The 12,223-nt window shown below is 41.5% G+C and overlaps 1 protein-coding gene across 2 annotated transcripts in view; it reads right to left on the bottom strand.

Annotated features, from left to right (window-relative positions):
* Nucleotides 1–305: 305 nt before the first annotated feature.
* FBXW4 (F-box and WD repeat domain containing 4) overlaps nt 306–12,223 on the bottom strand; it is a 231,294-nt gene continuing 219,376 nt past the window's right edge. The window contains exons 8-9 of one of the 2 annotated variants that reach the window (XM_088450526.1): nt 7,171–7,312; nt 306–5,783 (exon numbers count right to left, since the gene is read on the bottom strand). In XM_088450526.1, coding sequence (XP_088306652.1) covers nt 5,649–5,783; nt 7,171–7,312 — 277 coding nt within the window. In that variant the 3' untranslated portion in view covers nt 306–5,648. Of the gene's footprint in view, nt 5,784–7,170; nt 7,313–10,027; nt 11,298–12,223 lie in introns of those variants that run through there. The other variant, XM_088450527.1, reaches the window with a different exon arrangement.

The raw sequence follows: 12,223 nt of genomic DNA, 5'->3' as shown, positions 1-12,223 counted from the left end.
ACTATACAACAGACTACACTGAAAGGAAATGCCTGCAAGATTACCCCAGTGAATTCCACCATTACATTTATTTGGATTTATTTAGATCTAAATACCAGGAATGCGCAGTGACCAATTTCTTTTTGGAACAAATGATACTTACTCTCCTCTTGAAAGTTTCCGTTGTGCGGATACATTTTTGGCCACTCGCAAACTCCAAAGAAAGAGGTCACCTTGGGTCCCAAAACCTTCAGTCACAGTGCAAACACCACCATGTCTGACATTCTAGCCAGATACATTTACAAAGAAGACAAGACTTACAGACCTACACGCAAGTATGTTTAATAAAAATAATCACAACATGAAATGCAAAATACATAAACATGGATAAGATGTAACAATAATTGCTGAAAATAACTAAAAACAACCAAATTGCACAGATACAAAAGTAACCTTTCAGACGCAAGAATGTTGTAATGCTTAGCAAGAAATCTTCTGTAACATAAATGCATGGAGATGCACGATGACTGCGCCAAGCTTAGTATTCGGTAAACCTAGCCCATAAGTAAAAAGTAAAACAAAAAATACAGAAAACCTGAAAGATGCTGGTTGCTAATTTAATTGCAATGCACCAATAATATTTTTACATCTTATTTCCTGCTTTAAACCGAGCTATATGTTGGTACTTTGAAATACTGATATCTATTCAGTTACTTCCAATAGGATATGTTGCTTACTGTAAACATGTATTATGATTCATTATCTATTATAAGGACCTCATACTCTTGGATCCTCAGTAAGAATCAGAAGTCTTTGGAATGGAAAAGTCCCATTGGAATTGCCACCTCCCATATATATATCCTATGTACTATATAATGACATCATAGAACAGCAGTGAGCTGTATATACATCCAAAGACAAGCACCATACAGGTAGTGGATAAAACGAAAAAGTGGAAACACCTGGCTAAATGAGGGACCACAAACATATTGAAAGCAAAGGCTTCACCACGTGTCGGTCATGCGCTAATGAAGCAACCTCCTAGCATGGTCAGGGTCATGTATATAAATGCTGAATGCTTGTATGGCCATCAGGAAAGACTTGAGGCTCTTTCTGAGGAGTGACGGCTTTGGTGCAATGGGAAGCAGTCAGGAAGAAGACGGTCGAAATGCCAACCGCCGGCTTCCCGGCTGTCTAATCCCAGCAGGGGTCTAATGACAGGTGTCGAAATCCTGATGCCTGTCATTTTACGTACACCGGGAGCCCGATGCCCGGCATACAGCCGCGGAAGGGAGGGTTAGGTCAGGGACTCACGAGGGGGACTTAGGGTTAGGCTGCTGGGAAGGGGGGGGGGTTAGGTTTAGGCACTTACAGGGAGGGTTAGGCACTTGCAGGGAGGTCAGGGTTAGGCATCTCTAAGGGAGGGTTGGGGGGGGGTAAGGTTAGTAATAGTTAAAAACACTTACCTGTCGTTATCTTCATTGCCGGTCTTCCGACGTCGGGATTCATACCGATCCCGGTGCAATTGGCATGATCTTCTGTAACCATCACAAGCAATAGTGTCTAAGGCGATGTTGTCCTCATGGCCTTTTCAGTCACCTGATCTAATGGAACAATACTGTATTTCAGAAGCAGCATTTTCCTCTATCAACCAGTCATCAGTTAGGTAACTGGAGGAATAATGTTCCATCCTTCCTGCATGATTCCTTACAGTGACACAGTCAATGCTACGACACAGACAGGCCATGCTCAGTGGCCCAACGACCTGTTCATTTACAATGGTGTTACCATTTATTTCTCCACTACCTATATAGTTTGCTGATCATTATGTTAAAATAGGTTACTTCCCAATTATGGATTAGACTGGTGTGGAAGCTATATGTATCAGTTATGCTTACATTCTGACAATAGAAAATATGAAATATGCCTCCTGGAAGAAATGACCCAAAGTTAGTAAGGCTACAATCTCTGCTGTAACCAATAACAGAACACTTGTAGTGTGAGTATGGATAATTGTATTGTCAGAGATTCCCTAGAAAATAACACAGATACATGAGATACATGAGTAATGAATGACAGTGCACCAATCACATCTTACTTTTAATAAAAGAGTATTCATTTTGGTAGTTAATGCAGCAGAAATTTGAAAACAGATTAGACAGTTATAGATACCGGATATAGGTACAGAGATTCTGGATATTTGTTGGCTAATTATTAGCTTGATGATGTTGTAAAGATGGCACCAGTGGTAGTCCCAAAGTAGCGTAACTGACGCGTTTCAGTGTGCAACAACCTGCAACTTCATCAGAGAAAGCTGCAGGTTATTTCACAATAAAAATGCACCAGTATTCTACTTTGGGACTACAACTAGACTGATCTTTATAACATACTTAGCTTATTAATTATTGAAGCCAGTCTGTCCCTCACTGGAAGTTATTGAATCACAACCCAACAGTGACTAAAGCTAACATGCAGAGTGCTCGACTCACTGTCTCTCTGTCCTAGAAAATAAAATCTATTCTCTATGTCGCTGTTACAAGCTATTGACCTCTGATAGGCGTTTCAAACACAAATTTGTACAGAGACCTTAGAATCGATTGCTGACAAAGTCTGCTGTGCATAACAAAAAGTAGGAATTCAACTTCAAATATCTTAATAGCTCCTGAAACATTTACATGCTGTATATACTTTATGTGTGAGTGTTGTTATTGTCTCTTTAATATCAGCCAACTTGCATTTTATGTGCACTATCAACCTCAACTGCAGTGTGTATTTTATCAGACTGGAGAAAACAATAGTTATACCTGATAAAAAAACAAGCAAAAAACAGAGTACAGTATAAAATGACACAGCATGTATAATGTGAATATGACTACCTAAGGAAGTAACACATTTCAATATAATTTTGCTTTCTTTGAAGCATACACATACAGCAAGATCACAGTGTGGCAAAAATTTGCGAATGAGTATTTAAAAAAATAAATAAATAACACAACCCCTGATAATTAAATAGGTTACAAGATTTGGAACAGCCTCCCGCGTAGCATATTGATGGTGATCCATCTCATGAAACTAATATCCGTAACCGATACTAGCAGCAGGACAAAGTCAATTGTCCCGAGGAGCAGCAGGGTCTTTTTGGAAGCTTCGCTAGGAGGCCTATTCAAACGTCTAATCAGTAGGGTGGTCCAAACTGCTAGAATGGCTAGTACATCTGAAGACACCCAGCACCAACTGGTATTATTATTTTTGCAGTTGTTTCGATCAGGGGAATTCCAGGCGAGTAATAAAAGGACGGATACCCCAATAGTTCGGGAACTACTCATTTGGTGCTGTCAATGGTTGTGTCTTAAGGCATAAAAGCCTGGAGAAGCTGGAAAATACCCAGGCTTAGACATTTCCTGAAACGGCAGTCAACCAACTACACTAGCTTACTGCAGGTTGTCAAATGTTTGATTCAGCCTTATACTTATAAATGTCATCAGGCCTGGTGAAGTAACTTGTACCAAAACCAGTAGGGTTGATTTAGCTAGTGCTACAGTCGGCTGAGGTTAATTGACAACTTTCATTCAAGTGTTAAGATGCCTATCCACTAGACTATTAAAATGAGCGTTTGAACAATATCGATCGATAATCGTTCGAAAATCGTTGGAAAATTTGGTCTTTTAGACATCTATCATCGTGCAAACATGCTGGTCAACCTGACGAAATAGTCAGGTTCAGCATGTTTGCAGATGATTGATTGTGCCTGCACTGAACGACATATCTCAGTGTGGGCACCCTGCAGTGTAGTGAACGACTGAACGATATCGCTATCGTTCAGTCTTTTCACTGTCGTGTAGTGGATACCCGCCTTCAATTTTAACCATTTTCAGCAGAGATCTAAATATATATACCTGTAGATCGGCTCTGCGACCCAATGTTTAAGCCTGTAATTAATCCAGTGTTTCCTTATAATTGCTATGCTGCTAACTATAAAATAACATAATAATTGCACACATATTGGGGCTGAAGCAGGGTTGAATACCCTCTTATATTGCAGAGCATATTTTGTGTGATTTGACACTGTGCCTGCTCCGGAACTGAGCGCACCTACGCATTTCGATCCCATCAACACTTATGCTGGAAGACATTAACTAGATTGTAATGGGGTGATCTCATGAGGCCAAAGTTGCGTGAGAGTACGCTGACGGAATTGCGGGATGTGGAAGTGAATATACACCTTTTTGGAGGTGATCTTTTGCACTTCTTATAGGATAGGTGATTGGAGGACTAGAAACCAGACATACACTGCAAATATACACATTTTTTCATAATCTCCTTTAAGAGCCACTGGTTTAGATATATCATTATTATTAAATATTCTGTTGTATTGTAATATGTATTTACATTAACGTAAGTAACAATTCATTTACAGTCAGAAAGCACAATGTGAAAGTGAATTTATTGAAAGGATTCTGAAACCTCACCAGCTAATGGACTAACATTATAACGCACTCTCTATTTAGAGCCACAAGTCGTATATCTTCTTTACAGAAAGGAATAACCATAGAAAAATAAGCTCTGGTTTTGCACACCACCCAGTGACGATCAGTATGGATAGATAAAGGAATAACACTTTCTGTTCTCCATACTGGATGACAAAGCAAATTTAATTTGGATATAAAACAATTATGGTTGCGCATAAGTCTATATGCAAGGTACACATAGAGAAATCAAGGTCAGCAAAGTCACTTTGGTGGATATAGAATTATTAAACCTGTGATATAAATTATCATACAGAAATATCCATTTCCAAAATTTTTACATTTGTATAAAAGATGGAATGAAGAAAATAGATTTTTTTTGTATATACCATTAGAAAATGAAGACATTTCTGACACACTATACACATATATATATTTAAAACACAAGCTCCCTCATTGGTTAAACCTCCTGTAACAATCACAGATAGCTATGACTTTGTACCCAGCGATGTGACCCACGATCCCAGCACCGAAAGGCCGACATATCGGGCGGTCCGTACACACTGGGCGATCCGATGCCCGACCGCTAGATATGCCGACCCCTGCCGCATAGCACTGCATGGTATCGTCAGACACATCATCTGATCTTCCTGCATGTACAAAAGATTAGGCGAGGCGGCAAACAACCCCACAGGAGAGCGCAATGCACAAAGCAGTACATACACACTACACGATATTGACGAATTATCGTTCCGATGTGTCGGAATCGGCCAAATCGTTAGCAATATTGTGTAGTGTGTAGGGACCTTAAGAAACATTCCAGACACTTGTCAGGGCTGAAGATATTGTAGAGATAGTATCTGTGTAGGGCAGCACTTTCTAGATGCACTTAACATCAGATGTTTTTTTTTATTGTTTAATTGTTGTTATAAACTTACTGTTGGAAACAAAAGGAGGTAACTCGGAGACTGGAGCAATACAAAAGATAATGGTTGATACTCATCTAAGAACATAATATTTTTTTCTGTCAGCAAGTGATAACATTTGCATATAAATTTGTTAAGGCTGTAAGATATCTTTTTACGTTGAATCAACTAGTATTTTATGTTTAGCTGTCCTTTAGCAGATTTACACCCTCAGAGATGTCCTCTGTGTTACAAGCTGGTCTCGGCTGATATCAGACGTCCGATATAGTGGTACTATTTATGTTGTAAATTGGTAGCTGGAAACAGTGAAATCCAGAGAGTGCAGTGTTGTAGCCAGGGCAGCATATAGGTGAGATGTGTTGAACCGAAGGCAGTACACTGGGCTGCTTGTTGGCGATGACAAGGAGAAATACTGAAATGCAAAAAAGCCAAACAAATTATGTTTTTATGCAAAAGACGATACAGGTATAATCCAATAATATGACAAAGAAGCTCAATCCATAGTAAGAAACATGAGTGAGTTTGGACACACTATGCACATCTTTGCTGAAGTCGTGCCAAACAGGCCCTCTCGCCACTCCAGGTCCTGTAAGACTCTCCTAGCGCCAAGCGTCTTTTTCTAAAAAAAATGTCTAAATCGCAATGTGATGTGACTAGGACGCACCAGCAGACTGTGCTGATTCATTTCATATACGCCACTTGTATATCGGTGTGTGTTGAGTCTCTGAAGTTCTTTCAAATCTAACGCCAAATTCCGGTTACAGAAGTCGCACAGAGATATACAAGTATCACATTTCTCAGTAATGTCTCCTAGTGCGTCCTAGTCACATCATATTGTGTGACAGAGGCATTTTCATAAAAAAAAAGATGCTCGACGTTAGCTCAGGACCTGGCGGCTCACTCACGCCAGGCATGTCGCGCTGTGTGGCATATTGAGGCTAGATGTAAGAGGGCACAATGTGTTTATGCCAATTTTAGCAAACTTGAGATTTTTTTTCCTGGGGAATGAAAAAACAAGAGTGGTGCCAATTTTTATGCAGTTTTTCTTTTACCCATTAAAAGGCCCTCCTATAGCAAGCAATAACATTTCTCAGTCTCACTGCTTCCTCCCATCACTACATTATTCATGGACAAATAAAGTATTAATGCATTTTAAAATGTGAAATCATAGTGTACCGTCATCCGCACATAGTGCAAGCCGCCATTTTGACTGCCCTGTACCAATATTCTGCCTACTTGATAGGTTGCATGCTTATAAATATTGTCTGCTTTTTGGACCTCCTGTCTGGGATCTCCCGCAGGGAGGAGCAAAACAAGGCTAAAGTCAACAGGACGGGTCTAGTTCACCAGAAAGACCAGCTCCATCTCTTCCTGGAGACTCCCGAATTTCCAAGGATTAGACAGGTATGTGCTGATCCTATACAACTGCTGACTCCACGCATGTTTAGGTGTATTAGTGAAAAGTAACATTTGAGAATACTCACTTTCTTTGGGTCTTGTAATGTCTACAGATTATCCCAGGTTACACCAGTCAGAAGGTCATGGTGAACAAGTCAGCATTCAGTATAAGGGCACTTGTTATCTCTACACAGTAGAAAAGGCATTTTTGCAAACTGAGCCAGGATGCGCCCAGGTCCAGCAAATGAGCGGGAATTAGTGACGTTACTGGTTGCTAATAAAGGGATTCTCAAAAATATTACTTCAGTTCACAAAATGGCTGTCTGAACTGTGCGGAGGTGCGCTTTAAGAAAACTTACATTTTGGTAGGTAAATATATAGATCTAGAGCTCAGTACATACCTGTAAACATTGGTTCATTCTCCTGTCCCACAGTCTCACAACCCCATAGTATGAAGACCCGCTGGCGATCATGTTGTTCCCGTCACTTTGTATGCAGTACAGGGCACTGTCGTGTGGCTCCTCCCATTCCTTCACACACCTCCTGGAGAACAACGTCACATTACACTGACAATAAGGATTCATTATTCTCATTTCATAAGTGCTACCTGCAGCTTACAGTGTGAATACAGGTATCAAAAACATATGTCCTACTAAATTGCTCCACCTATTTGTTGGAAAGTCATAGCACACCTATTTGTTGGGAAGTCATAGCACACCTATTTGTTGGGAAGTCATAGCACACCTATTTGTTGGGAAGTCCTATCAAGCAGACCGCAAGATGGCACTGTCATCTGCAATGACTATGTTGTTTGCATGGGTGTCAAAACTTTATAAACAGGCCCGAAAGTAAGCATGAGTTTGCGGTACTTGTAATTGTCTATTTAAACTTTTTTGGGGTGGAGTTGTATCCCACACCCCAAGTGTCTGTTTGCTCACTACTAGCATTAACGGATTTTAGTTTCCTCACCATTATGGTCCCCCTCCTATTTGTGTTTGGGCTGCCACAATGGTGCCAGGAGTGCGGTACGGAAATCTAGGAATTTTATATTAAAAGATCTGTGCAATGTTGTTGTCACTCAGCACTCCTGGAGTATCAGGGGTAATGCAAACTACTGTAATACCTACTCCTTTTACTAATGCTCCCATCACCTGATAGACCAGGTACCTAAAGACAAGGTGGGGAGGTGGACAATAGGCAAAGTTATGGGACAGCGGGAAGAGGCACTGTGTCACCTCTAAAGATTCGGGGTCTGCATTTTATCACTACTCGAGATCGGAGGTCTAACTTACACCAGATACTTTGCATTTGTATGGTAGGTAGAAAGGATCCAAGGTCTGTACTGTATAGCCACTAAATATTTGGGTTCCAAAATGTACAGATACCATATAGTTAGGGCCCATATAACACACTTCCCAACCATCTCGCTATTGAAGGCACATTTCTCAAGAGCATGTGGAATAAAAAAAAAAAATATTTTATAAACTAAAAGCTGCACACGGGGGGGCATAGACACTTCCCATCCTGCTATCAAGACCTCTGGCGTTGGGAAGTATGAATATGCCAAAGCCACCAGAGATGTGGGGTCTGCATTCTATAAAGGTGTCCAGAGGTGTTGTCCATTGTATAGTGATCATGAATTTGCACGGTCTGTTGCAGAACTGTCACTAACATGGAGCACTGTATATCAGTCTCTACAATACACTCTGCATTGCATACAGACTTCATAAGTAACCTCTGCAATAAAGAGTGGGTGGGTAGGAGAGGTACATTTTGAAGGGTTTGCTTATGAAACCACCTTAAATCCTTTTATGTGTAAGTTGGGTTCTGCGAGTCGTTCTCACGACGAGCTGGAACCGTGAATTTCAGTTGCATTCAATTGCAAACACGCATTGCTTTTTCAGAGGAAGTTAAAAATTTGTGTGTGTGCAGCCCCCGGAGCAGGTGAAAAGGCATGATCAGTGCAGACCCTCTGTTACACAGATGTGTCCACATATATCTACCTCCGTGCGCTACAAGTTGAGCTACACAACGCAGAAGTTCCATGCGACTCTGTAGAGCTGAGCATCTTTCATGCAACTTTTTACCTTCAAATTCGTCTTAATTGCACTGCGATGCGAATAGTTAGCACAAGCAGCTTCTGCTGATTAAAATTATATGCAGCATGCCTGTGTTCTGTCTGCGACTGTGGGTGTATCTACATGCAAAACGCTACGTTACACAGGGGCGTATCTATAATGGGTGCAGGGTGTGCTGTGCACATGGATCACTTGATCTGCAGATATATCTGTATAGTGTGTACCCAGCATAATACCAGCCATGGTAGTGGGACCTAAGTGTAAGGGGTTATCACACGCTAATTTTGTTTTGAGTGCCAAGTACAAAAGCATTAAAACACTCTCTTACCTGCCAATGATATTAAATGTAATGTCTTTTTACTGTCACAGGGCTCTAAAGTACCAGCATTTTCTTCACGACAACCATAGGCCAAAAGTATATTTTTGACAAATGCAGAAAAATTAAATTAAGTAAATTGTGCTAATATGTCACCTTTAGGGTCAGTTATGTGGTTTTGGACAGGGCTGCGCCTCTGTTTGTCCATATATTTTATGACTGGTAGTTACCAGCACTGGTTTTGTCTTTCATATTGGCCATAAATAATTAAATTTGGTCCCGTGGCACCCCTGCAAGAGCCCCGTGACATCCAGTTTGGAAACCACTCACAGGCGTCTTTATAATGGGTGCAAGGTGTGTGGTGCACATGGGCCCCTGGATCCATGGGGGCCCACACTGCACACCCTCCACCCATAGTTTAAGTATATTACCTCTCCGCAGATTCCGATGAGCTGCTTCGCAGCGCTGGACCGGCACTGCAAAGCAACAAATAATCACTGGGAAAATGGGGGCTGCCATTTTCCTGAAGACCCGCACATGCGCAGTAGACTCCGCCATTAACCCAGAATCTACAGCGCTGACAGAGAAGAGGGCGCCCAAAGGGAAGCTGTACATGGGCCCCCTCCTCTGTTAAAATGCCCCTGGAACCACTGCTGTAGACACATTGAAATCACCATAACCATTTGAAACCAGCCATAGGTGTCAAGTGTAGTATATGCTTGTCCATGCAAACATAGAAAAATGTGACTATTTTCTTCTATTGTCTCAAAATCCATGAACACACACACATGGGGCACAGTGGGCAGCTTTGCTGCCTCACAACACTGGGCTCATGGACTCAATGCCAACCAGAGACCCATTTTTTCATAATTTTTAGGTTGTCCCCAAGCGGGTTTCCTCTGAGAGCTCGTTTCCTCTCACAACCCAACACCCCCCCCCATATTAATGTGTGTGTGTGTCCCTCTGGTATGCAATATACACTCATGTGCTAGTATAATTGCGACAGCTGTCTAGTAACGCATTGGTCTTCATATTCTATCGGATTACAGCAGCAACACAACAGGTCATGGACTCCACAAGTACTGTGTAGATAGTGCTCACCCTAACTCCTGAATAATGGTGCACAATTCCCTAATAGTTGCCAGTGGTGGAACCCTGCCATTGATGCTACGTTGAACTGCATCCCACGTGTTTTATTGAGTTCAAATATGGCAAATAAGGTGGCCAATTCATGATGCCAAACTCAGAGGTATTACGGTGAATATAGACCTGTGGGATGTTGCATTGTTCTGCTGGAAGAGCCTGTCCCCATTTGAGCAAATCTATGACATGAACCGGTGCAAATTATCCACAAGGATGCTTATGTGGTGTCTGCCAGTCAGTGATATCTGCAGATGTAACTGGGGTCCTAATACGTGCCAGCTGAAATCACTCCGACACCATAACAGAGCTACAGACTCCCTGAACTGTCCCTTGTTGGCATGCGGGATCCATTGCCTCCTTTGGTTTTCTCCACATACTTAATCGTCCATTTGCCTGAAACAGTTAGAACCTCCACTCGTTGGACCAGGCTACACATTCCCAGGTGATGCGTGGAGCCTGTACCTCATCGAAGAAAGGGAACGTTGCACTGCTCAAACGTTGATGTTACTTGTGGCCCTAGCATTTAATTACGGAGGTTGGATGTTACAATGCGTGGCAGGTAATGCTGTCCGCGATCGTTCAGAGTTTCTTGTCGGCCATAGATGTGTCGCTCACTGAGTGATTTCCTTGATTATGCATAGTCGCTGTACACCCTTTAAATCGTTGCATGTGAAAATCCAAATTTCGTGTTGACTGCAGAGGAGGAGTGACCCATATCTGAGGCACCTACTATTAAACCTCATTCAAAGTCACTTAAATCATGATAAGCTGCCATCTTCACTGCGAATCATATGACAATAGATTGCATAGGTATCTACCCAGATATAGCACTTTAATTGCAGAAGATGACATTTAATGTGGGGGGGGGGGTGGTGGCAATTGTACTGGAAATGGAGCAGCTGAGTTTTCTAGCACATGAGTGTAGCTTGATAGCTCCACTGGAGCAAGGCCTTCATTCTCTCTGCAAAGCACTGCATAATATGTAAGCACTCTGCAAAAAAAAACAAAAACCTGTTCATTTTAATTGAATAATTAGTTAACTTCTCAATAACAATTCTGAATTTGATCTACAGAAGCTGTATACACTCCAGCACGATAAGAACGGAAGTCATCCAAGTAGATTGTGTACTCATTATAAGCACACAAAATTAAGAAGGGGCAGCAGCTATAGAGAGATTGTCCAAACTCTTACTCATTTCAGTTTATGAGTACAGGTATTCTTTGTTATTTTCATCCACTAGAATTTCATTTTACACATTAGAGCAGGCTTAACCAGCTGTTATAGGATAAAAGTCACAGCATGCTAGATGCTGGCAGGAAATGCTGGGCCGTGTAGTCCCATGATAGCGCAGGTTGTATATGTTAGAGGCCACCCCACGCTTGTAAAAGAAATCTAATTTGCTTTCTGTGTTTTTAGAAGAGAGTCCTGAAACATCACTTTGTGTCCACTAACATTACTAGTTATGGTTTCACAATTAGATAAGGTGGCAAGTAACTATCTGATATTATCTGTGATTGTTTAGAGTCCTCCTGCTGGGATATGCATTAATAAATTATAATAGGATGGCATCACTTTCAGATGTCTGACATCTTGTCTATCCCAATAAGTGAAAAGCAGGAAGACCAATTAGTATCTGGCAGAAAAGACCCATGGCTGAAAGCTAATCAATTCTATGGAGACCCGACCTGTCCTTCTCCCATTAATGTAGGATGCTGACAGTAAACAAAGTGTTCCCCTTGACCTTATGTGCAGTCACACTGACTCTGTGCTAAGTGGTAATGTACCCAATCAATATATCTGAGCCTCTAGATGCAGCACAGTGCGAGCAGGCAGAGCTACTCATGCAAACTGCACTACTCTCTGTGCTCATGTGTGGCTCACTATGCATAATGCATCATATCAACAAGATACTGTGC

Source organism: Taudactylus pleione, unplaced genomic scaffold, assembly GCF_031769625.1.
Source record: "Taudactylus pleione unplaced genomic scaffold, aTauple2 ptg000518l, whole genome shotgun sequence".
Classification (NCBI taxonomy): Eukaryota; Metazoa; Chordata; class Amphibia; order Anura; family Myobatrachidae; genus Taudactylus; species Taudactylus pleione.
Note: the sequence above shows the minus strand (reverse complement) of the source record. Positions and strands in the feature narration are given on the sequence as shown.